Source organism: Engystomops pustulosus, chromosome 4 (genome assembly GCF_040894005.1).
Source record: "Engystomops pustulosus chromosome 4, aEngPut4.maternal, whole genome shotgun sequence".
Taxonomy (NCBI): Eukaryota; Metazoa; Chordata; class Amphibia; order Anura; family Leptodactylidae; genus Engystomops; species Engystomops pustulosus.
In genome coordinates, this window is record NC_092414.1 from 151,986,817 (window position 1) to 152,014,580 (window position 27,764).

The window sequence follows — 27,764 nt, forward strand, 5'->3', positions numbered from 1 at the left end:
CTTAGCTACCTAACCTTTGATCCAGTGGCCCGTACCCCCCCAGATGGATTCCTTTCTTCAATCTTGTAAACCTCTACAGCACTAAGCAGCCTTAAATTGGAGGAACTTACTGAAGTTCTAAAATCCCCCCACAATGGCAAACCCCCAGGTCCTGATGGACTGACGTACCCTTATTACCAAATGTTCCAATCACTCTTAGCTACACACCTACTAGCCCTATTTAATGCCTTTCATAATTGCACATCAATTCCCTGAGAAATGTCCCACTCCCACATTATCCTGATCCCTAAACCTGGTAAAGATCCACTGGATTTTTCTAACTACAGGCCTATAGCCTTATTAAATGCCAATTATAAAATATTCATGAAAATTTAGGCCAATAGACTCATTTAGTGGATGCCTCAATTGAGCCATAAGGATGAGGTTGGTATTATCCTATCACGCCAAGGAGGAGATAATACCTGACACTCAAATAGACCTTATTGAATGGTTAGAGATAAAGAATTCAAACTGTCTCTCTTTGCCGATGATAAGGTGGCCTTAATTGGCAATCTCACGATAAGGAGAACACCTACTGTCTCTTTGCCAATGATATTTTGCTGACCATCATGAAACCCAATCTATTGCTGCCCAACCTGCACAGGCTGTTGGAGGAGTATGGCAAATTCTCAGGGTAAAGTCAATGTAGGCAAAAAAGCCTCTTGATTTGGCCACATTGTGGACTTTAGCTCTAACTCAATCTTAGACTTCTCAGACTTAAAAGCTAGGTTCAAGCTCCCCTCTTCTTTTATCTTTAGCTACCTGCAGATTAAGTCTCTCCTGAACTCTCTGTATGGCTCCACCATGGCATTTACACCCACAGAAATCGAGAGGATTTGCAAAATGGAATGGTCCATAGCAGGCCTCATTTCAGCCATTTACATAATATTGACCTACCCACCTCATCGAGCGAGGCATTTTTATATGCATAAGTGGGAATCCCATCTGGGATAGAGAGCTTTCTTTAGAGACCTGTCAGGTGATTTGGGATAGGGCAGCTAATTCTTCCCTATGTGTCCAGTATAAGGAAAACCAATATAACCTCGCTCACCTCACAAGTACTGTAGATAGGTTATATAGGCCACCTAGGATGACTTCTGGATGGGAAGAGAAAATTGTTGACGTACCGTGGTTTACATCAGATTTTGGATGGGAAGAGATACATGCTGAGTGGAGGACCCAATATTCACTCTTCTACAAGCGGGTGAAGGTACTGTCTTCCCCAACTTGACTCCTTCCTCCTATGTGTGTCTCCATGTCTGTATATGTATGTTGGTTTTAAAGTTGTTGGCTCACTAAGAGTCCCTTTTCACCTTAACGGTTTTGTTCTGCCTGTTTCAAGCTCAATGGCACAATGCTTGTACTGTACATTTGTTTTTCATGCAATTGCCATGTTCATGCCTTTGGCCATGTTTATTACTGCAATACTTCTTAAAAATCTTTTAAAAAAATGTCAATAAAACTACAGTTATAAAAAAATCAAAAAAATAAAAAGGTGCTGCATAATACTTCAATTTATGAAGGGAATGGTGTATAATATATTTATCCTTTTTCTGCCAGGGACGTAGCTTATATGTCCTGACAAGAGGCACTTCAGTATACAAGGATGTCATTTTAAGAGTTTCTAGGTGCAAGAGAACCAGAGATATCCACTGTTAAAACTACAGTCAGGAGTGTGATCTTTATATATACTCCCAACTGTCACTTTAACAGTTAATATCTTTATTTCTTTGGCACCTAGAAACACCTTTCTTATGGAGTATTAATTTGAAACGAGAACTGTTTCTAGGTGCCACTGATCAAAAGTTATAGCCCTCTGAAGTCTGAAGTGTGCCTCCACTCCAACCTTTTAGTTGATGGGGGAGGAGGATAGGGTTGGAGAGAGGGTGGAGGCTCAAAGCCTGAAGATAATAAAATGCTGTCTACATCTGTAGCTGAACCTGAGAGAACTTATATACATATAACTAACCATCTCCTACTCATATCAATATGAGAGCACACTTGGTCTCTGATCTTCATATATTTAAGGATCTTTTAAGGATATTCAGTTGAGGAGAATGAACTTTTATTACTCTGTGCTAAATCTGGTGTGGATTGGGGATGGGCAGCTATTAAACTTTTGCCTCAGGTGGAAAAAAGACTTAAATCATCAGTGGTTGTGGGAAAATAAACAAAAAAAATCTGCATGCATATTTTATCCCTTTGCCTTAAAAGAAATGTCCCATTTAAAAATTGCTATCCCAAAAATGTCATATGTTTTACCTGAAACACCTCCAGTAGCGTAGACAGCCATAGTGACTGCAAGTGAACCACCAACGGTAGCACCCAGGATTCCAGCCGAACTTCCATAATTGAGAACAGCTGTGGCAATACTACAACATGCGAAGGTCTAGATAAATTAGAAAAAATACAAATCAATTTCTTCCCATTTTGTGACTGGACCATCAGTACTTCATCAATTTACTAATATTGTACATGGTGAAGCTAGAAAATTTGCAGTACTGCAAGCGTTTTTTTTCAGTGAGGTTATCACCCTCTATAAGCAGCATGAGTGCCGCTCGGGTTTGTGTATGCAAACAGCTAATTGCATTAAAAGGTTGGGAGCTAAAAAGCAAATTAAACAACAGATCTTTAATTTCTCAAGCTTGGTTCATACGTCAGCCCAGAGGAGACACTCCATTGAAGGAAACATTGAAAGGAGGTTGCAAACATTATTATTAAGTCTCTTTTAACAGCTGTTTAGAACAAATTTTATTGTAAATCAAGTTAAAATACTTATGTTTGATGCTGTGGAAAACTCCAGACAACTCCATGGCTTCCAATTTTCTCATTAAATGAAGTGACATTGAATACTGTATTTATAATGGCATAATCAAATCTAATGAAGACTGCATTGCAACACAGCAACACCCATATCAGTAGCATGTGAAGGTTGTTGGATGGGTTTTCTGTAAATAAATCATAAGCTAATCTGTACTTTTTGCATCTACAAGGATAATAGCTATAAGATTACTCTTTATTTTACATAAGGCTCCATGTGCATGAAGAAAAGACAAGCATTCACATTGTAAGAAGACTCATGTGGGAAAAGAAGTTGTTGAACTCAGTGAAATCAGTAAAGCAACATACTGTATAAGTCAATCCACATCAAATGTTTTCATTAGTGACTCTCACCATATACCTAGTGATTATTATTAAAGATCCAACCAAATTATTATGCATCTATTCTAACACAAATGATAACTTCTGACTTCTAGTCAGAATTGTGCAAAATCTAGTTTCAAATTGTGCAAGACATAAACATATGGAGCAATGTAAATGATTTTCCACAGGAGACATAGTTCACCCAGAGGGAAATATAAATATTACTTTCCCGAAAAGTGTTCATGTTTAAAAACTAGAAATAGGAACAGAATAAAAAGGATCATGAGAGGCACAAACCTAGCTAAACAGACCAAATTATAAAGGGTCAGTAGGCTTCTATTATGGTGTCCTTCATTGTACCCTCAAATTATGCAGCACCACACAATGAAAACTAAAGGCATTTATTGAAACTTCTTTTAATTTTATGTTATGTCACTGAAACTTGTAACTTTTCTCTACCCTTAATATGAAAAGGGAGAGAGAAGAGTGGGGTGGTATAGTCAGAAGATGCACGGCTATCCATCAGTTTTATGATAATTAAATTGTACAACCTTTAGCAGAAATCTGAATTGATTTTCTCAAAAAATGTGGCACCTTTCACTCCAGTGAAGTTCATTTTAGAGTTGTCTATGAAATGAAGAGTTTTTTTTCTAAATAAATTTACATGTAGAAACATTATTTGAAAAGAACAAAAAAGTCTTAATATATTTTCTAAGGCTAGATTCATTGCACTCTCAGCAGATTAGCGGTCAGAATTTGATCTGAAGAACAAAACTTGAGGGGACACAGAGGTTTGGTTACATCTGGGCCAAGGGGCCGTTAATGTCCGTTTTTCAGGGTTGATCCACATCCCTTTAGCATCTGTTTTGAATGTGGCATTTGCCTCTATCCCTATTTTCCTGGCCCTAAAATAACTGATTAATTTTAAGAGTGTATCCTAGCAACCTAGATATAATTCAAAGGGCTATAAATTAGAATGGGCCAGGTGAAAGATAGAAAAAAAAAATGGTTGCTTGAATGTGTCTGGTTATTAGTTCTTGCTAGACCATGTCCATCTTCCACCACAGGTGAACGCCATGTTGGGAGAGCATGGACCCTCTGGCTATTAGAACCCAATAAAAGGGTTAAGAGAGTGATAAAATTTGGATGCGTTTCACACTAAAAAAAATGGACTCTTCATCGGGGCAGTATACATATAATGATAGTAAAGTATCTTTTATATATATCTGAGCTAAAATCGTGCCCTCTCGGAGCAGACTTACAAGACATATTTATGATTAGTAATTAAATTCATTAAAAAAAAGAGACATACTGTAATAACATAAAGAATTACACAAAAGCATATATTTAACATCAAAGATGAGAAAAAAACTAAGAACATCCATTATACATATTCTAGGTTCTGACTGCTGGTGGTGGAAAGCATGTTGATACACATCAACTATGGTTGCCAAGAAGGGTCTAGGTTCCAGCATGAGGTGGTGGAATGCATGGCGATACACATTAATACGGTGGCTGAGAAGGGTCAAAATCCTATGGGTTTACAGAAGCTTAGAAAGGCATCTGCTTGACCTGCTAGGAAGTGCTATTTCTCTATTTTTCCTACCCCAGCAACCATCAGTTTTTCACTGATACCAGTAGAATGCTAATCTGAGTGAAATTCTTTTTTTTTTTTAAATGGACCCATTAACTTCTATTTTACACACGGATTGGTAAAAATGGTTTAAACCAGGAAATGCTATTTTTAATGGCTCTGAAACACCATCTTATTCTGTCTGTTTTAGAAACAGATCGCACCTGTCTATTTTTTACTGTTATAGGCATAAGTCCAAGGTACGTCTTCCCCATACAAAGAGACCAGTACTATACCCGTACATTATAGTGTGGGAGTCTAGTACAGTATGTGCATTGGGGTCCAGCAGTTTCTAGTTACACCTCTGCTTATTACTGCAGTATACTTGACACAATATTCTACAGAAATAGGGGAGAATTAGACTTAATATTTCCTCCCCCTTCCAATGTATGGTGAGCCGGCTCCGGCACATGTTAGACCAGGTATGACCTAGCATGACTTCAGACGTAGGCTCTGCCAGTTTTCTGATGGACATTTTAGTACTGGCAGGTGGGTCGTTCATGCCCTGGGCCACTACCTGCCTGGTCCATTCCCGCTCTGCATCCTGTCAAAAAATACGGTTGAGATGGGGCTTTGTACATGCTTTGTCTGCCATAAAATACCCCCATTGTGTTGTACCATGCCTAATAAAGAAAATAAACTAGCCTGGGAAGCTTATAGTTGTCATCAACTTTTTAAATTAGCAAATTATATTGTAGATACATAGCTCAGCACACCCTATTTAGGTAGGTAAACTTCGTCTACCAGTCAGTACAGAGCTCAGGAATAGGCCCTATGAGGAAATTCTTTGGCCACATTTTCCTGTCATCTGAGATGTAAAAAAGAAGTAATGTAAACTGGGCAATGATAAATGTAGTTGTTTGTCACAACTTGTTTTATTTTCCTCATGAGGATTGGCATTCAAGGCACATTTCAACACGTTCCTGTACAATGAAATCTTTTTCTATCATGCCAACATTGCATAACATATGGGGCTGCAGAAATTGTAGGAAAGGTTAAAATATACTTTTCCTGGGATGTTGAAAAACACAGGATTATTCAGAGACAAATCTGTAGTAGGAGGTTTCCGAGTGTATATGTTCGTATGTGTCACGTGCATTACTGCATCCAACTCTTTGGATAGTATAATGTTTTTTTAGTTAGGAAGTGCTGATTTGGTAGAAATAAAATTCTGAAAAATAAAGGAAGTTACTAAACATGAATCACATGATTGAAAACAAGTATGCAGCAGGAACATTCGGTGTGCATGTAAGCAAATACAAAGTATTGATAAAGAGGATTCAAGGCAAATAATGTTTCTGTGAGGGCAAACCAGAAATCCATACTTGTTAATCATTAAGGTGAAGTCCTCTTGGACGTTGTTTATCTGGACACGTTTGCTCTATAGTAATGTAATATGTTGGGGGAGGTAACAATTCATATGACTATTCATAACTTTTATAACTGTAACGGAATTTCATTATGTTCATAATGCTCAACAAACATATGTAGCGTGTGTGTCAAAACTTTATGTGTTAACATAAATAGTAATGGTCTTTCCATAGTAAATAGGAGCTCAGCCTCTACATAGAAAGCAATCGGGAAAGGCCAGAGGACGGTTCCTCAGGCTGGAATGTTTAACATGATACAGTGAAATAAACAGTCATTTGCTCACCTGATTACCCTCTTAGGTATGTGCACATATCAAATACAGCTTACCTGTCTGGTGACTCCATGAACCACACCAATGGAACAGTGGAATGTAAAATCCAACCAAAGTAAAAAAAAAAAAAAAAAAAAAAGAAGGACCTATATCTGAATGGTCCTGCCGTCTCTTAAAAATTCCAAACAAAGAAATGTACTAGGCATGTTTATTAATAAAACCTAACAGTTAAAAAGCTTACACGATACGTTTTATAGTGTGGGAGTCTAGTACAGTATTGCATTGGGGTCCAGCAGTTTCTAGTTACACCTCTGAGTATTACCGCAGTATACTGGAAACAATATTCTACAGAAATAGGGGGGAATTAGACTTAATATTCCTCCCCCTTCCAATATATGGTATGCCGGCTCCAGCACATTAGACTAGGCATGATTTCAGACATAGCCTCCGCAAGTTTTCTGGCAGACACTTTAGTATGTGTGGCAGGTGGGTCGTTCATGCCCTGGGCCACTACCTACCTGCTCCGCATCCTGTGTGTCTAAATCAGGTGTCCTTAAGTAGGGGACCGCCTGGTATCTATCAAGCTTCTACACAGAGAATGAATATGAAAATGAGACTTCTGGCTCCATTATCTTAATGTAGGAAGCCAAAAATAGGTTATGTGTGATGGTTTTGTGGGTTTGATACCCTGAGGATAGGTCAACATCAATAATCACATAATCATCAAATATGAAAAGGCCAATTTGCCAATTTCATACATACAATTTCTAATCTTTATCATTGGGGGGGGGGGGGGCGTCATCTGTCATATGATAGTGAGTAGAATACCTTTCTTATACAAGCAGCGCATTAATAGGAGTCATTTTATTTATGTAAAGAATGAAAGTGGCGCATTGCTCATTTCACTCTTCTGATTGGCCATGAACCCATGGAATAGACAACAATGAATTATTCTATATTTCATTGCAATGTTTATATTTTTTAAACCTACTCCTGATGATATATATACAACAGACAAAAGTCCATTTATATCATGAATAAATTTGTGGGCAAGTCTCAGAGAATTTAAATTCCACGCAGCCCAAAATAGTAAGAGTATTATCTAACTGCTCCTTCTGTAACTGTAGTAAGGGAGCAGTTCTGAAAACAAGATAATATTAAGAAACTGTTGTGCATGTGAGATCCACATATATCACTCTAGGTTCACCTAAGGTAAACCTACATATTACTCTCGTCTGACCGTTTAATTATATTGTTTTCAAGTAAGCATATACATAAGTGAATTATGACATGGTCAGCTACATCATACAATTATACATGTCACGGGTGTAGACTAATACATGTGTATTATTATATATGTAACATCGCCACTGTACAGTATATTCTAAGATAAAGGGAAAACATCACATATTTCCTATCCAAAAGCAAGTAAAACCTAGTGAAATACAAAAAGAAATAGAGAATCTTGGCTGTCATTCTAGAATTTGCAGTGTCCTGCCCCAGTGTTCTGGGATTATGCACTATTTCATATTAAAAGTATTACAGGAAAATGCACACACCAGCAGAGATACATATGAACAAACTGAAAAACAGCTGACACTTACTACTAATAGACATGTGCCGAAAAATTCAGAGAGGGTTTCCTTTGCCAGGCTGTTCCTCAGAGCTATTCTTTCTAAACAGCTACTTTTTTCCTTCATGTCTAGAGTGCTGTACTTGCTGCTCCTCCTGTTCCCCTTGGTGGCGTCAGCTTCAGACATCCTCCTCTGCAGATTTTGGGTTTCCTTTTAACTATTAACCCACGTGGTAATGTGTGCACTGTGTGCATCAGCTCTACTGAATGGCCTGCTTCATATAGTGCCAGGAAAGTCCGTTTCCTGTAACGCCATTGGTTGGATAAAACTACGTAAATAAAATAGAACAGCTCATATTTAAATATTTCCATGTAATGTTTCTAAATGTTAATTTATTATTTGTATTGCACATGCAATATACATGACAATGTTCTCATACAAAGGTATAATTAGAAGGCAAACTTGAAGTTATTATTATATTTATTATAAGTTTGTGTTTATGTATTACTGTAATGCGGTAAGCCTTTCTGTGTATAGGAGACGTATAATTCTACACAAAGTTAATCACTACCGGTAATCTACCATCAAAGTCCAGCATGATAAACCAGGGCCACTAACTCATAGATCCAGGCAACGTGACTGTAGTAATCTTCTTATATGTGGTATCTGTGGCCTCCTTTCTTCTAAAATCAACTTTTATAATTATGCTAATGAACTTGGGAACTCTTGGGGTGTTATCAGAGCCTCCCCCTCATACTGTAGCTTCATATTGAGCAGAAGCTGCTGCTTGATTACACAGACAGGGGGGAGGGGAGAGCAGGGGGTGGACATGATCTTCTCATTGTAACAGCCTGTAAATCTGAAGCACTGTGGGGCTCAGATTCTTTAGCCAAATGTTTTGGGTATGATTGAAAAATGTATGACAAATTTACATAAAATGTCATCATGTTACTCCTCAATTAAACCTCAATGATAAACAGATAACCATGGCTAGCACCCACTTCTGGTTCCAGTTCTGTGCAACATTTACAGGGCTAGCGACAGAAGTGTAATGTTTGTGACATCACACGCTGTGACGGAAGGTACAGCTCTGGACTGGAGAGAGGTACATATAGCTACTTTCTTGGTTTTAAAGCCTCCACCTCACTTCCAATATTAAAGCCCAGACAACCCCTTTAAAGAGAACCCGTCATGCAAAATAACCCCCCTAATCTAAATATATTTTCATAAACTGCCATTAGAGAGCATTGCCTCTATCCCTTCATTGTCCCTTTACATGCCTGTAAACTTAAAGGGGTATTCTCGCCTGGGCATTCACATTCAGTTTCACTAATCTTCCATTTATAAACATTTCTTCAATTGGATGTTATTAAAAAAAAATTTCCCATGTGAAGATAATTTCTAATAAATGTAGTCATGTTGTCCCTTAGAAACCAGATAGCTTCCTCGGTTACGACCACGTCACACTCTGGCAGCGGTGGCCAGACATGAGCTATTGAGTCTTGTCTGACCTCCTGGATTCAGCATTCATTACCACAGGACGTCTGGGGGACCTGCAGTAACTCCCGGACATTTCATATACAAAAACAATTTGTTTCTTTGTGCAATCCCTGCAGCAGACGTGGCCGTATCCAAGGAAGCTGATCTCGTTTCTAAGGGACAAAATGACTATGTTTCTGAGAAATTATCTTCACACAGGAACATTTTTTTTAATAACATCTAATTGAAGAAATGTTTATATATAGCAGATTTATCAAACTGAATGTGAATGCCCAGGCGAGAATACCCCTTTAAGCAATGAGGTCCTACAGCTGTATGCAAATGACCTGTGAAATGTCCAATGAGTCATTAGCATATTCAAGCTGTCCAGCTTATTCATGAGTGGGGGGCACAGCCACATCCCCAGTGCATGACTGTCAGCCTGTATAATGATGTGAGGCTGTATAATGATGTGATGGCTGCTCCATGTGCTTGCTGGTGGCCACGGCCCCTGCAGCCTGTGTGTGTATAGGAGAGATACAACAGCTCCAGGCAGCCATGATATAGCAGAACATGTCAGGTACTTGTGTATCTCATGTCTGTGTCTCTGTCTATTAGGAGGATGCCGCATGTCAGCAGATGCAGCACACACACTAGCAATGCTTTAATATACATTACACACAGACATGAGCAAGAGAGGGGAGGGGTAACAGGGGTGACATCACTGCCTCTGACCATGTGACCAGCCTCATTTACATAATAAAGAATAGATGATTTTATAATGATTAATGTATGAATTGACTAGATAAAGGCTGGGATGGAATCCTTGTGAGCTGCTCCAACAGGTAGTGGTGACAGGACAAGTGACACAGACCTGATGACAGGTGTCCTTTAAACACTAGGACCTGTACTGTAACTAACAAACTATCATGCACTTACATTCATAGGGAAAAAAGCCCAGGGCTCGTGGAATGCACACAAAAACAATTACTTGGTCAATAAAGGCTAAATCAGAATGGTCAGAACGGTCAAGTGGAGAGAGACTTTTACACACCCTTTCTCTCCCCTAAATATGTTTTAGTAAATGGTTGTATTCTCCTTTTCTTTTAACTTCATGGTGTGCTACCCGGTTGCTGTTCCTTTGAAAAATGTAGGAGGTGTTAATAAATATGAGAGGGTTGGGTGAAATTTGGGTTAGACCCAGACTTTGGGCTGAGCTTTTACTCCAATGATGGGGACCCAGATTGTGAAACCCAAAAATGGTTGTAAAATGGGGCTAGAAAGGGTTAGAGGATGGAAAATAGTGGGAATAGCGAGGTAATAGCCCAGCTATCAATGGGCTGGGGATAGTACTTAAAATAATAACATAAAACATAAAGAAATAAAAAAACATTCCCAGAATGGAAAGACCAGACGAAGTTAAGGCATTGGTCAATTATAATGTAAAGAGTGCCTCAAGTTCCATTGGATTGTCTTTAACCTGTTCCACCGCTTTTGTGCAAAGTACTTCACCTCACCTCGTTTTAAACAGTAGGGATGTCTCAGTCAGTCATAGGCCATGGAGCAGTCACTAATGCTATATGATAACACTTCCTGCTGGGATTCCATGGGACATTCTCCTGCGCTTACCCCAGGAGTTACCAGATTCTCAACAACTTGTGTTGGAGGAGGAGGATGTGGACAGCTGACCATCACAGGACATCTACCATGGTGAAGATAAAACCAAAGTGCGGCCTTCTGCAATGTAGAAACTGACTAGGAGGGCAGCCATGTGGGCTTGGTGGAAGAAGATCTGATAGGTGATGATGATGTTCTAGACCCAACATGGCTTAAAGTCAATGATAGTTTGGAGGAAGAGATGGTGATCACAAAGCCCTAGGTAGATGCAGAAGGGTGGAATATTGTATAATGTAGCCCATAGCCAGGATGTGGTCTTCTACTACAAACAAAACATAAGCTACAGTGCGTAAAATACAAAAAACATGGTTACCCCTGAGGTGCCCTCTGTTGTTTTGGCTCTTTTCGACCAAGTATTAGTGCAATCTATTCATTTTTAGGATCCACATATTACTGCATCCTATTCACTGACAACAACACTTATGTTTCATGTATTACTGCACCCTATTCACTTACAACAATACTTTTATGATCCAGTGCCTGTTATTCAGTGACAGCTCTTTTATGATTCATGTATTACTGCACATTTTTACTGACAATAATACTTTTATGATCCCATGTATCCTCTTCATCGAGAAGAGAGCTTTTATGAGCCATGTATTACTGCATGCTATTTACTATGAAGAGCACTTTTATGATCAATGTATTACTGAAGCTATTCATTGACAACATTTATGATCCATGTATTATTGCATGCTATTCACTGAGAAAGTAGGGAGAGCTGAAGTAGACTGTGGGAGGGGATCCGGCGCTCGGACAAATGAAAAACATTGATAAAGGCTCATGTACTGCGCCGAAACACAACACTTTTTAAACCCATTAAAACCCAAAATATATATATTGCCTTTGACTATCAGGTTTTTCATTTGTCCAAGCGCCGGATCCCCTCCCACAGTATAATCCATTATAATGAGAAACAATATCCCTACATTATAGAAGTCTAATAATAATGCAGATCTTCAGAGTGTCCTAATAAGAGCAATTATTTCAGATATCCACCTGTCCCTAATAATAGCAGCCTACTCTATACACCCAAGTGCCCTGAAAAGGCACTGCCTATCTGATTCTATGATGAGCAGCAACCTCTCTCTGTTTCCAGTATGCAATGGTGTCTGGACATGTGATCCTGCCCTTATACTACCGAGTCAAATGTCCAACCCAGCCAATCACAGGCATACCTACAGATGACATGCCTGTGATTGCCAATGGGTTGCAAGCTGCTTGATTGGTTGCTTTATCTGGGACCACCTAATGGAAAATGTCAGAAATTATTGAGAAGAATGATAAAGGAACTGGCAAACATAAAATTATGCTCATTGTTGTTATTTCTTAGGGCTTACAAGTACATTCTAAAATGGACATTTCAAGAGAGGTGATAGGTCCTCTTATTACCATGAGAAAAATATATGGCAAGAACCAAGGGAAATATATAAATACTGTACCAGAACCAAGCTTAGTCAAACAAGTGAAAAACGATCTTTGTATAAAACGACAGATCCGGGTATGATCTGGTACCACCATTTCACCATAGAACATACCAGTAGTTACATTACCAATATGAAGCAGTAATTAGCTAATATAAATGACATTCGGTGACACAAAGTTGACATCGTTCTTCACCGGGCCCAAACCTCTGTTATGCAGGATTTGCCGGTCAGGCTACTTCAGAAAATTCCTGGCTTCCACATTATAACAAAGCATTGAAAGACAGAGCTAGAGAACCTAGTCAGTTCACATTCTGCATTGTGATGTTGCTCACTGAATCCAAATGGTAATACATAAAATGGATAATAAATGGCAGCCAATGTTACACATATGTGATGCGTTAGGATTAGAGATGAGCGAGCACTAAAATGCTCGGGTACTCGTTATTCGAGACAAACTTTTCCCGATGCTCGAGTGCTCGTCTCGAATAACGAGCCCCATTGAAGTCAATGGGAGACTCGAGCATTTTTCAAGGACCAAGGCTCTGCACAGGGAAGCTTGGCCAAACACCTGGGAACCTCAGAAAAGGATGGAAACACCACGGAAATGGACAGGAAACAGCAGGGGCAGCATGCATGGATGCCTCTGAGGCTGCTTTATGCCAAAATTATGGGCAACAGCATGGCCATGACAGAGTGACCGAATGAGGCTAGATAGCATCTAAAACACCCAATAATTGACCCCGACACTATAGGGGACGGCATGCAGAGGCAGCGGCAGCAGTGGCAGGCTAGAGAGTCTCATGGCGACATACCCTAAATGGACTCAGGTTTCACCAAAGGAGGTGAAATGATTTCCTATGTGAACAAAAGGTTGACGGTATATTTAGTCGATAACACAGCATGGTGGCGACATAGTGACCAAGTTCCATAACGTATCTGGTGAAACACCCGAAAAATGAGCCTGACACAGCTCTTTTGATAAGGGGACGACATGTGGAGGCAGCCATGGAGACGACTTCCATGATTAAGAGCGACAGTATGGGGCATTCATATTGCGCTGCTATGATTGCAACTTCAGGTCTCCAGCATGGCGGCGACAGATGGGCCGAGTTCCACTATGTATCTGGTGAAACACCTGAAAATTCTGCCTGACACAGCTCGTTTGATAAGGGGATGATGTGCTGCATATCCTCTCGTGCTCCAGCGTCTGGGGTATAGAGAGTTGAAATGAGACATTGGTGGACGCTGTGGAGGATCGTGGAGGCAAAATGGACAGGAAACAGCAGGGGCAGCATGCATGGATGCCTCTGAGGCTGCCTAATCTTGGGATGGAGCTGGCGGTCCACTGCCAGGCGAGCTTTCGCCTATCCAAGCCCCTGTCTCTCGGCTCCTCCCCACCCAAAATGGGCCTGGGGGCCAGAAGCGTTTACTTTGAAAAATTATAATTTTCAAATCAGGCCGGGTCGTTTGAATATTTCACCTAGGAATAATGGAATAGCATAGTGGTTCTATTTTTAATTGTTTTTACGGAAATGGTTCCATGATTAAGAGCGACAGTATGGGGCATCCATATTGCGCTGCTATGATTGCAACTTCAGGTCTCCAGCATGGCGGCGACAGATGGGCCGAGTTCCACTATGTATCTGGTGAAACACCTGAAAATTCTGCCTGACACAGCTTGTTTGATAAGGGGACGATGTATGGAGGCAGTGAACTAGTAGTAAATTAAAGGTGCTGCAGTTAAAACTATGTTAGTTGGATCTTGAGATGGAGCTGGCGCTCCGCTGCCAGGCGAGCTTTCGCCAATCCAAGCCCCTGTCTCTAGGCTACTCCCCAAACAGCACTTCTAAGAACCTATTGTATAAGATCAAGTGTAGTAGCGTTCTTATAAGTTTAGGATTTGGCGGGTGAGGGGAATGTAAACAGATGCGCAAGAAGCGCTGAAATAATATTGGTAAATGATAAAAGTTTGCCAGTATATTTTGTGGATTACACAGCAGGGTGGCGACAAAGTTAACAAGTTTGATGTGGAAGCCATGAAAACAACCCAAAATTCTGCCCGACACAGCTCGTTTGATAAGGGGACCATGTATGGAGGCAGTGAACTAGTAGTAGATTAAAGGTGCTGCAGTTAAAACTATGTTAGTTGGATCTTGAGATGGAGCTGGCGCTCTGCTGCCAGGCGAGCTTTGGACAATCCAAGCCCCTGTCTCTAGGCTACTCCCCAAACAGCACTTCTAAGAACCTTTTGTATAAGATCAAGTGTAGTAGCGTTCTTATAAGTTTGGGATATGGCGGGTGAGGGGAATGTAAACAGATGCGCAAGAAGTGCTGAAATAATATTGGTAAATGATAAAAGTTTGCCAGTATATTTTGTGGATTACACAGCAGGATGGCAACAAAGTTAACAAGTTTGATGTGGAATCCATGAAAACAACCCAAAATTCTGCCTGACACAGTTCGTTTGATAAGGAGACAATGTATGGAGGCAGCTATATGGACGACTTTTGGAGGCAGCTATGGTGATGACGTGTGGAGGTAGCAATGGAGACAACGTGTGGAGCCAGCTAAAAAGACGACATGTGGAGGCTGCTATGGAGACAATTTAATTTGGATAGTGCCTGTATGTGGCAGTCCAAAAAATTTTTCAAACCAGAGGAGCAGGTAGGTGGTCCTCTAGAAAAATTAAATAGATTGAGTGCCTGTATGTGGCACTCCCAAAAATTGCTTAAAACAGAGGACCGGGTAGGTGGCCCTCCAGAAAAATTAAATACATAGAGTACTATAGCTAGAGCCAGTTGGCCCTGGCAAAAAATAGCCAGTTTCCTATGCTTTAGTGTACAAAGAGGAGGAGAAGGAGGACAATGAGGAGGAGGAGTGCATACATTATTCAGGTTGAGCTTCTTTCACCTGGTGGAGAATGAAAATCCGGAGAAATCCAGGCTTTATTCATCTTGATAAGCGTCAGCCTGTCAGTCGACAGGCGTGTACGCTTATCGGTGATGATGCCACCAGCTGCACTGAAAACCTGCTCGGACAACACGCTAGCGGCAGGGCAGGCAAGAACCTCCAAGGTGTACAGCGCCAGTTCGTGCCACATATCCAGCTTTGAAACCCAGTAGTTGTAGGGAGCTGTGTGATCATTTAGGACGATGGTATGGTCAACTACGTACTCCCTCACCATCTTTCTGTAAAGATCAGCCCTACTCTGCCGAGACTGGGGACAGGTGACAGTGTCTTGCTGGGGTGACATAAAACTGGCAAAGGCCTTGTAAAGCGTACCCCTGCCAGTGCTGGAAAAGCTGCCTGCTTGCCTACTCTCCCTCGCTACTTGTCCCGTAGAAGTACGCCCTCTGCCGCTAGCGCTGTCAGAAGGGAAATACTGTTTCAGCTTGTGCACCAGGGCCTGCTGGTATTCATGCATTCTCACACTCCTTTCCTCTCCAGGGATGAGAGTGGAAAGATTTTGCTTGTACCGTGGGTCCAGGAGAGTGAATACCCAGTAATCGGTGCTGGAATATATTCTTTGAACGCGAGGGTCACGGGATAGGCAGCCTAGCATGAAATCTGCCATATGCGCCAGAGTCCCAACGCGCAAGAATTCACTCCCCTCACTGGCCTGACTGCCCATTTCCTCCTCCTCCAACTCCTCCAACTCCTCTTCTTCTGCCCATACATGCTGAACAGTGAAGGACTGAACAATGGTCCCCTCTTCTGTCTCGCCAACATTCTCCTCCTCTTCCTCCTCATCCTCCTCCACCTCCTCCGATATGCGCTGAGAAACAGACCTAAGGGTGCTTTGGCTATCAACAAGGGAATCTTCTTCCCCCGTCTCTTGTGACAAGCGCAAAGCTTCCGACTTCATGCTGACCAGAGAGTTTTTCAACAGGCCAAGCAGCGGGATGGTGAGGCTGATGATGGCGGCATCGCCACTGACCATCTGTGTTGACTCCTCAAAGTTACTCAGCACCTGACAGATATCAGACATCCACGTCCACTCCTCATTGTAGACTTGAGGAAGCTGACTGACCTGACTACCAGTTCTGGTGGAAGTTGACATCTGGCAGCCTACAATCGCTCTGCGCTGCTGGTAAACTCTGGATAACATGGTTAATGTTGAATTCCACCTCGTGGGCACGTCGCACAACAGTCGGTGAGCGGGCAGTTGGAGGCTGCGCTGCGCTGCCCTGAGAGTGGCAGCATCTGTGCTGGACTTCCTGAAATGCGCACAGATGCAGCGCACCTTCGTGAGCAAATCAGACAGATTGGGGTATGTCTTGAGGAAACGCTGAACTATGAGATTTAACACATGGGCCAGGCATGGCACATGTGTCAGTCTGCCGAGTTGCAGAGCCGCCACCAGGTTATGGCCGTTGTCACACACAACCATGCCTGGCTTCAGGTTCAGCGATGCCAGCCACAGATCAGTCTGCGCCGTGATGCCCTGTAATAGCTCTTGGGCGGTGTGCCTTTTATCGCCTAGGCTCAGCAGTTTGAGCACCGCCTGCTGTCGCTTAGCGATGGCACTGCTGCTGTGCCTAGAGCTAGCGACTGATGGCACCATGCCCACGGATGGTAATTCGGAGGAGGAGGAGGTGGAGGAGGGGTGGGAGGAGGTTGGAGGCATAGTAGGCCTTTGAGACCTGGACCGAGGTAGGCCCCGCAATCCTCGGCGTCGGCAGTATACGAGCAGCCCCAGGGTCAGACTCGGTCCCAGCCTCCACCAAGTTAACCCAATGTGCCGTCAGCGATATATAGTGGCCCTGCCCGGCAGCACTCGTCCACGTGTCCGTGGTCAGGTGGACCTTGTCAGAAACGGCGTTGGTCAGGGCACGGATGATGTTCTCTGACACGTGCTTGTGCAGGGCTGGGACGGCACATCGGGAAAAGTAGTGGCGGCTGGGGACCGAATACCGAGGGGCGGCCGCCGCCATGAGGTTTCGAAAGGCCTCGGTCTCTACCAGCCTATAGGGCGGCATCTCCAGGCTAAGCAACTTGGAGATGTGGACGTTGAGGGCTTGGGCGTGTGGGTGGGTTGCGCTATACTTCTTTTTGCGCTCCAGCATCTGGGGTATTGAGAGCTGAACGCTGGTGGATGCTGTGGAGGATTGTGGAGGCGAAGATGGGGTTTTCGCACGGGAGGTGTTTGGGCCGTGGTCCTGGGCAGGGGGCTGACTAGCAGATGACACAGGGGAAGGAGCAGTGGTGTGCCCGGCCGGAGGTGAACGGGCTTGGTACCATTGAGTGGGGTGTTTAGCATTCATTTGCCTGCGCATACTGGTGGTAGTTAAGCTAGTAGTGGTGGAACCCCTGCTGATCCTGGTTTGGCAAAGGTTGCACACCACAGTCAGTCGGTCATCCGGTGTTTCTTTAAAGAGCCTCCAGACTTCTGAAAATCTAGCCCTCGCCACGGGAGCTTGACTACGGGCAACATTTGGTGCTGATGCACCAGCTCTGGCCCTGCCTCTCTGTCTGGCCCCACCACTGCCTCTTCCAACATGTTCTGCTATAGGACTCGCCTCCGTCTCAGAAGCACTGTGTTCACCCGGCCTATCAACCCAGCTTGGGTCTGTCACCTCATCATCCTCCGATCCCTCAGTTTCCCCCCCCCCTCGGTCTTCCTGCCCTGACAACAACTTCACCACTGTCTGACAACCATGTCTCCTCATTGTCCGACACCTCTTTACACACTTCTTCCACTACGTCAATAATGTCATCATCACCCACAGACTGCGACTGGTGGAAAACCTGGGCATCGGAAAATTGCTCAGCAGCAACCGGACAAGTGGTTTGTGACTGTGGGAAGGGTCCAGAAAACAGTTCCTCAGAGTATGCCGGTTCAAATGCCAAATTTTGCTGGGAGGGGGCAGACTGGGGGGAAGGAGGCTGAGGTGGAGGAGCTGGAGGAGTGCTGATTTCGGTGACATGGGTGGACTGCGTGGAAGACTGACTGGTGGACAAATGGCTAGAAGCATTGTCCGCAATCCACGACATCACCTGTTCGCACTGTTCTGGCCTCAACAGTGCTCTACCACGAGTCCCAGTAACTTGAGACATGATGAACCTAGGGAGTGTAGCTCTGCGGCGTTCCCCTGCTCCCTCATCAGCAGGTGGTGTCTCACCCCGCCCAGGACCACGGCCTCTGACCCCTGCAGTAGTTGGACGCCCACGTCCACGCCCTCGTCCTCTACCCCTAACCCTCGGGTTAAACATTTTCCAAATTAAAGTGTAAACTTTTAATTTTTTTTTTTTGTGTTTATTTATTTTTAATTTTTTTTTTTTTTTTAACAAAACGATGCTACCCTATTGCTATGGCTAGTTTCTAACCTACACTGACAGCACATTTGTGCTGTGGCTGATGAGTTTGAGCTATAAAATGAAATAAAGGTAAAAAAAAAATAAATCCAACGGTAGCAAGTCCCCCTGCAAATTCCTCACAATATGGTACTAGCTGCACTACTAGTGCCAGCAAGCCCAGCCACAAGCAAATAAAAAAAAAAAAAAAGGATACCGTTATTGTAGCCCTAAGAAGGGCTGTTGGGTTCTTGTAGAATCACTCCTGCCTAACACTATTCTAATAGAACACCCTAACGCTTTCCCTGACCAGCAGCAGCTCTCTCCCTAGCGGCATCCAGACACAGAATGATCCGAGCAGCGCGGCCAGGGGCTAGTCTATCCCAGGGTCACCTGATCTGGCCAGCCAACCACTGCTATCGGCGTGTAAGGGTACCACGTCATGCTGGGTGGAGTGCAGAGTCTCCTGGCTTGTGATTGGCTCTGTTTCTGGCCGCCAAAAAGCAAAACGGCGGGAGATGCCATTTTCTCGAGCGGGCGAAGTATTCGTCCGAGCATCGAGCAGTTTCGAGTACGCTAATGCTCGAACGAGCATGTTCGCTCATCTCTAGTTAGGATCTCTAAACCTTATGCTGATTTAATAATTATTTCTGGTCACGAAGATTACATGTATATTTTTCATAGTGTCCTTTGTATAACAACACTAATAATAGGTTCAAATCTCCCAAAGCTTGCAATTACATGTAGGAGAGAATACACCCTGTGTTCAATAAGTGTTATCAAAGTTATAAGAATAGGGCACCATATTGGATGGTGCGAGAGAAATTAGTAATTATGTTGGGATAACCCATTTCATTCTAATAAGCTTATTCTTAGTACAGCTCCTGAAGGCCACACAAAACCAAAGCTCTTATTAGTACTGTAGCTATGGGAGCTATGAAACTATTATTTTCTATAAGTTTTATTATATGTGGGGGACACAGCAGCAGGGTGTGGGATATTTAATTAGTAAGGTGAGCCGGCTGGACATTTCATGAATGAGGGCAGTTTTCTGTACATTTAAGATTAGCCCCTTCCCGAAACGCGCTGTAATAGTATGGTGCGCAACAGGTCCCGGAGCATGGGCAGGGCTCACAGGCTGAGTTCTCTCCATAGCCAGTAAGTCTTTGCTGCATATTGCAGCAAAGACTTACCGGTAACACCCGTGATAGGTGCTAGCACCGCGGGCAAAGCTGCTGACGGCTTCAAAAAGATGACATCTTGCCAAAGATCGTCGCTCCCAGTGAAGTCATCAGGGAGTGGCAATCCGTTGCTATGACAGCCTCGGGTCTTCCGAAGACCCGAGGCTGTCTCATTTTAACCCATTCATTACAATGTGCTAATTATCCATTGTAATGAATGTAGAGGAAATCTTTTTTTAAACATGTAGGTTTATTTACTATATTCTCCACCTAAAAACTGGCAGAGATGATAGTCAAAAATTCTGTGAGGTTAGACCTGACCTTATGAGGGTCTGACCAGGTGGACATCGCTTCTAGATCTAATATGAAGCCAGAGCCTCTCAGATCCATCTGCCAAGTGCTGGTTGTCGGAAAAACGGGTGTTCAATATACCAGTCTTAATAGATCCCCCTAATGTGATCTTAGATTTGGATTTATGAAAAAAATAACACATCAAGCTTAAATATTTTACAGAAAAAAACTAGTTTGTAGCAATATGGCAATATAAAAAATATTAATGTATAAACGTTATATAATATAAGAAATTTTACATGTTTTTTTTTTTTGCTACATTTGATAACTGGCCTTTTAGTCATAATTATACAGATCAATTTTTCTACGTATAATTACCTATCAATTATGTGTCATTTAATGCCAAATAATACCTTCTGTAATGAACTTTTCACATTGCATGCCATATAATTGTCTAATACCTGATTCTTGGTTATATTGATGAGTGATTGATGATGTTTCTTAAGATACATGGCTAAGCTTCTGAGCAAAGTCTGGTCATAAAACCTTAATAATGCTATCCAGTGTACATATGTGTTTGCCCTTAGTGTAACACTATCCATGGTTTTTGATCACTTTTCTTTTGTTACTGTACAATAGACTTAGATCTCTTGCCACTAAATGTAAAAATGTAATATAGTACTCTATAACACATTGGGGCTTATTTACTAAGGGTCCGCAGATTGCATTTCCGTTGGGTTTTCCGACGTTTTCGGGGCTCGCACCACTGGGACAGGTATGTAGCAGATTATTGTGTTGCACGCGATCGGATTTTGGTGCAACCGCGACGGCTTTCATGGATTCGGACAAACCACATGATTTTACTTAAAAATTGTGTCACAAGACATGCACTTACCTACACCAGGAATTAGAAGGTGAACTCCGGTGGACCTGATCAGGGAAGCGTCACATTCAGGAAATTGAGCGCATGAGCTTATTGAATCGCGGCACAGTGCATTTCCGTCGGACAATGCCCTTTCGGGAACTCCGCCGGACCGAGTAAGTAAATGTGCCCCACTAAATTGGCCTCAAAGCTGCCCTGTCCCATCATGCTTTTCTTCACTCCAGTGACCTCATGCGCATTCACGCTTTGAACAAGCGGCCCTGGCGTCAACCACGAAGAGTTCACTCATGGGCAACAGGATGATTAGGAGACTAAAGGTCCTTTCCTAGAAGAAAGTCAGGTAAACATAATACAAGGATTGTAAAAAATCTAGTAAATGGCTAAATTCAGCAAATGAGTTTAAATTAACAACTTTCTATATTTAGCCAGATGAAGTTTATTAAATAGAATCTTAATGATTGGAGAACCCCTTTAAAGAGGTTTTCAGCTCCACAGAACACTTTCAGATCAGCTAAATAGGTCATAGAAGATCAAAAGTAAGTGTACTGTTATCGCCTTTAATCACCCGCCCCCCTATTTTCCAGTACTGGTGATGAGCAGTTATCTATAAGCCCAGGCATACAAAGTTCAACTGAGGCTACATGTTTTATGAAAAACATGCTTTTCTAAAACTTTTCTCAATAACAAAAATACTAACAGAATAAAAGCATATGGAGAGAATGTTCTATATTGTAGGTCCTCTTCCATACATGGCCGCCCTGGCATTGGCTCCGTGTCCCGGTCAGTCACAAACATCATGACGTCAGCCGCACGCTGACATTCTAATGTGTGCGCCGCCATCGATATATACAACAGGGGGCAGGCAGGCTGGATACTACAGGGGGGCAGGCAGGCTGGATACTACAGGGGGGCAGGCAGGCTGGATATGACAGGGGGGCAGGCAGGCTAGATACTACAGGGGGGGCAGGCAGGTTAGATACTACAGGGGGGGCAGGCAGGTTAGATACTACAGGGAGGGCAGGCAGGTTATATACTACAGGGGGGCAGGCGGGCTATATACTACAGGGGCCTGTCTGTGCTGCAGACTGCTCATCTCTCAACCCTCACCTGTGTGCTCCTGTACAGCCCCTCTCTCCCCCACTGATGTCAGCTCATCAGGATGTCAGAACTGTTTCTGTGAAGGAGCAGTACTGGAGCACAAAGGTGGGGGCTGTGAGCTGAGGAGTGAGCAACACAGACAAGTCACGTGTTGCTTTTTTGAAATACATCCAAACCAAAGTCAACCTCTGGGACTACACAGAGGATTTTGTCAGGGTGCAAGTTGTAAGTTATAACGCATAATTATATTGTAATGCAAATGTTTAGAAAAGGCAGAAAGGCATATTAGCAATCCAGCTAATACCTGTCCTTAGTGAAAATGATTTCCCTTGTGACAGTTTCCCTTTAAGGGGACTTTCAGTCCTCTGTTCTGATTGTTGGGTCTCATGGATTGTATTCAATGGTTATACTCCTTTTAAGGGTAAAACTTGCAAATCCGTATTCTGATCCAAAGCTTTAATCAATTTTACATGACAAATCCAATAAATTATGTTACCTAATACACAGGATTATGTCCATATATGTAACTAGGTAGGAAACTAGGTATGTGCTTGGAGTGGCAGCATATTTTATAAAACAGTTTTGGTTAAAATATGTATTAAACTGAATATCTCTTAACCACCTTGGTACATGCCTCACTTTGTGTATGCGGGAAGCCAACTATATATTATATAATATGCAGGTTATTTTTGACTAAATGGCCAAGCCCTTTGATCATGAGCCATCTGGCGCAGCCCTAATGACCAAATGGGGAGTCCGCCCTGGTTGCAAAATATTTTTTATTGAGTATTCCATTATAAGGCTAGGCCTTTACATACGCCTCAATTATCAAAACAGAAAATAATGACCTCAGTAGCAATTACTCAGTAACTAGCATCCATTTTTTATTCAACTATGGAGAAGTGATAGTTCTGTGGTTGGTTGCGATGGCCGAAACATTGAGTTCCAAACATTAGCATGTGTTGCTAATTTGACTCCATAGGACAATATTTAACCTTTAGGATTAATATTATAATTCATGGGCATTCCAGTAAACTGGTCATTAATCATTATATTGTCTACTATTATTATTAGGGTTTCCAGTAATATTTAGAACAAATTTTGAATGAGAATCCCTAGGCCTTTTCCAGTTAAGCAATATATTTAGGGACAACTTGTAGGATAACCACACAAGTGTACTTTTCCCTCAATTAATTTGCTTAATTAAAGACTTGCTGTCACCTCTCCTGACCTTTTTCTTTTAGCAGAAAATGTTAACACAAGAAAATGTAACAGCTTCACAGGTTGTTACTTTTTCAAATTTCCACAATTGCAATTTTCTGACATGGATTTGAAGCATATTTATAATTAATAATAATAATTCTTATATTTGTATAGCGCACACAGATTACGTAGCGCTGCTCAGAGCTTGCCAAATCAGTCCCTGTCCCCAATGGGGCTCACAATCTAATCAACCTACCAGTTTGTTTTGGAGTGTGGGAGGAAACTGGAGGCAACCCACACAAACAGGGAGAGAACATACAAGCTCTTTGCAGATGTTAACCCTGGAATTTTCTTGTGGATCAAGCATACATAACATGTAAAATAGTTTTTCTGGAGGTTATTACAATTATTACAATTATGACTAAACAGATGTTTTTCACTACAATGTTAAATATATGATTTTTCTTGTGGGCCTGTTTTCAATGGTATTCTGTGGAACATGACTTTTGGAAAACCTTTTATTACATTTTTAGGTATCGAATATGCAAATAAGGAGAATTCATTTGTTACATTTATTAGGAGGAGGCAGTTTTTGTCTGTACTTGTTAAATTGGTACCACTGCACACAGTGATATAACCATACCATTAGAAGTTATTATTTGCTTAGCACTCTCGTGTTTTTGTTGGTTTTCCAGGATTCCTGGAAAACCTCTTTAGGGAGGGCTATATAAATTTTGCTGCAATCGTATTGGATCAGAGAATTAATTTGTTATATATTAGGATGTACGCAGGAAGACAAATAACGCAAAAACAAAAAAGTGCATAGTGCATATAGACCATGGTGGAATAAGTGGATGCATTTTATTTCTATTCCCTTCCAGAAAGAGGTAATACAAGTAACTCATACATATACTGTTTACAGAATGCATCACAAAATGGTGACATGAAACCCTACTACCTGTTCTGCTACAATCAAGCCCCTAATCTGTTACATTGCTGAAAATATTCAAGAAATTCTGTGCTTGTGGTATGAAACATCAGAATAAACACAAAATATGCTTATTGTTTTGCTAAACTTCAGGTCATTAAATGGTTAACTGTAGGCACCCAATGACATACAGTTACGTTATTACATATAAAGGGGTCAATACTATCTATTTTTATCTGTAGAATTCAGAAATTAAAACCTGAATGTGTGATAGCAGCCCGAGTTGCCAAACCAAAGAATAGTTCAGCCAATAGGTCAAGGTTCTCATATGGAGTAAAGTCCTGTAAAGGAAATCTACAGTCAAAAAATCTATCAAGATAAACCAGGGACACCTACTCATGACCTCTTTCCTTCTAAAACAAACTTTTCAAATTATGATTTTTTACTATTATTGTGATTATTTATTTATATAGCACCATTAATTCCATGGTGCTGTAAGGGGTTCACAAACATTACATTAAGACAAAAACAAATGCAAATACAAAATACAAAACTGCAGTGATCAGGAGTAGGAGGAGGACCCTGCCCTTGAGGGCTCACAATCTACACTCACCGGCCACTTTATTAGGTACACCTGTCCAACTGTTCGTTAACACTTAATTTCTAATCAGCCAATCACATGGCGGCAACTCAGTGCATTTAGGCATGTAGACATAGTCAAGACAATCTCCTGCAGTTCAAACCGAGCATCAGTATGGGGAAGAAAGGTGATTTGAGTGCCTTTGAACATGGCATGGTTGTTGGTGCCAGAAGGGCTGGTCTGAGTATTTCAGAAACTGCTGATCTACTGGGATTTTCATGCACAACCATCTCTAGGGTTTACAGAGAATGGTCCGAAAAAGAAAAAACATCCAGTGAGCGGCAGTTCTGTGGGCGGAAATGCCTTGTTGATGCCAGAGGTCAGAGGAGAATGGGCAGACTGGTTCAAGCTGATAGAAAGGCAACAGTGACTCAAATCGCCACCCGTTACAACCAAGGTAGGCAGAAGAGCATCTCTGAATGCACAGCACGTCGAACTTTGAGGCAGATGGGCTACAGCAGCAGAAGACCACACCGGGTGCCAATCCTTTCAGCTAAGAACAGGAAACTGAGGCTACAATTTGCACAAGCTCATCGAAATTGGACAGTAGAAGATTGGAAAAACATTTCCTGGTCTGATTAATTTCGATTTCTGCTGCGACATTCGGATGGTAGGGTCAGAATTTGGCGTCAACAACATGAAAGCATGGATCCATCCTGCCTTGTATCAACGGTTCAGGCTGGTGGTGGTGGTGTCATGATGTGGGGAATATTTTCTTGGCACTCTTTGGGCCCCTTGGTACCAATTGAGCATCATTGCAACAGCCTACCTGAGTATTGTTGCTGACCATGTCCATCCCTTTATGACCACAATGTACCCAACATCTGATGACTACTTTCAGCAGGATAATGCGCCATGTCATAAAGCTGGAATCATCTCAGACTGGTTTCTTGAACATGACAATGAGTTCACTGTACTCAAATGGCCTCCACAGTCACCAGATCTCAATCCAATAGAGCATCTTTGGGATGTGGTGGAACGGGAAATTCGCATCATGGATGTGCAGCTGACAAATCTGCGGCAACTGTGTGATGCCATCATGTCAATATGGACCAAAATCTCTGAGGAATGCTTCCAGCACCTTGTTGAATCTATGCCATGAAGAATTGAGGCAGTTCTGAAGGCAAAACGGGGTCCAACCCGTTACTAGCATGGTGTACCTAATAAAGTGGCCGGTGAGTGTATATACCTCTTAGCCTGATGGGCTATGGGAGTTTTTACCAAAGCCCCTCCATGCTGTAGCTTCACAGGCTGTTGTACATTGTAAATAGAGCACTTCTTCCCCTATGCCTCCCTCTGCCTACTGCAATCTTACACAGTGGGAGGGGGGATGCCAGTCTGCTGGTGGTGTGTATGACTCAAAACAAGACAGGTTAGACAAGAAGCAGATGCTCTATAATACAAAAGACATAAGTAAGGTCACAATAGGGACAACATAGGCTGATTGGTTCTATGAAAGGTATTAGTATAATCATATTGGTTCTAAAACATATATTGCATGTTGATCAGATGCATCATTGTCAAAATCTAGAATGATCCGGACCAAGCTAATCATTATGGTTAGGGTTGTAACAAGCATACACAACTAGAGATTCAACACAGTCATGAATTTCCTCACAGCCCTCACGATAAGGTTCAGTGTCTAGAGTGAATCAGATTTAAAGAACCACTTGTCTGGGACTTTGGTAAGTGAAAGAAAGGCATCTGAGTAAGTTGCTTTGGCTTTGTGGTACTGTACTATAATTTTTGTTCCATTATATCCAGCATTGAGATTGACACAATCTTAAAATTTATTCTAGGATTAAAGAAAATAAGAAGGAAAACTAACAAATCCATGTCCTTGTATTCTTATATCCAAATCAAAGTTTTCATCCTCTCTTACCTTGTCCGGGCTTTTTAAAAAAAAACTGAAAAAAAATAATCTGCCCCTAACAATACTTATAAGGAAACCATAATATAAATATAATCACAACTCTCCACACTTCTTTTTGCTTAATTTATGGCCCTTTACAATCGCCAGATATTCTGTTATTAGTGGCCTATAAGCAGGGGTGTAACTAGGAGGCTGGGCTCCATAGCACATTTCTGCCTAGGACCCCCTTTTCCTCCACATACACACATATTTATACGCTCACAAGTTTATAAAATCAACTAAAAATAGAAATGTGTCACTGGCGCTGGTTTATTCCGACTTGCACTGCTCTGCCTGGGGTGCTGCTGGTAAAATATTATTAAAATATTATCTACCTAAATACTGACACTTACAGTTATAATACAAATATAAATAATATTTACTGTGCTCCTCCTTAATCCCAAGTACTAGATATTAAATACCTTGTCTTCTAATATGGGTCTTTTTTCTATGTGTTCTCTTGTTATCCACTTTGTACTGCACAGTCCTGGTTTGCTTGCTGCTTCGGTCGCCGTTGGTTACTTGCAGGAACGCCTGGAGCATGTACAGCGTACTACAATCCGGCGGGTGACGTCTCCAACGCGTTTTGGAAATCCTTGGTTTGCTTTGTCAGGGATGAAGTTCCTTGTCTCACTACTTCCTAATATAGTTTCTCCCCGGAATGCTAGCTGTTCTTCCCTACTGCTTCAAAATGCAAATACGGTACCTCAACCTCACTA

The 27,764-nt window shown here is 42.0% G+C and overlaps 1 protein-coding gene across 2 annotated transcripts in view; it reads right to left on the reverse strand.

Annotated features, from left to right (window-relative positions):
* AQP9 (aquaporin 9) overlaps positions 1-27,764 on the reverse strand; it is a 76,876-nt gene that overhangs the window by 14,019 nt on the left and 35,093 nt on the right. Inside the window, exons 1-2 of one of the 2 annotated variants that reach the window (XM_072148124.1) lie at positions 8,063-8,300; positions 2,302-2,428 (exon numbers count right to left, since the gene is read on the reverse strand). In XM_072148124.1, coding sequence (XP_072004225.1) covers positions 2,302-2,428; positions 8,063-8,218 — 283 coding nt within the window. In that variant the 5' untranslated portion in view covers positions 8,219-8,300. Of the gene's footprint in view, positions 1-2,301; positions 2,429-8,062; positions 8,301-27,764 lie in introns of those variants that run through there. The other variant, XM_072148125.1, reaches the window with a different exon arrangement.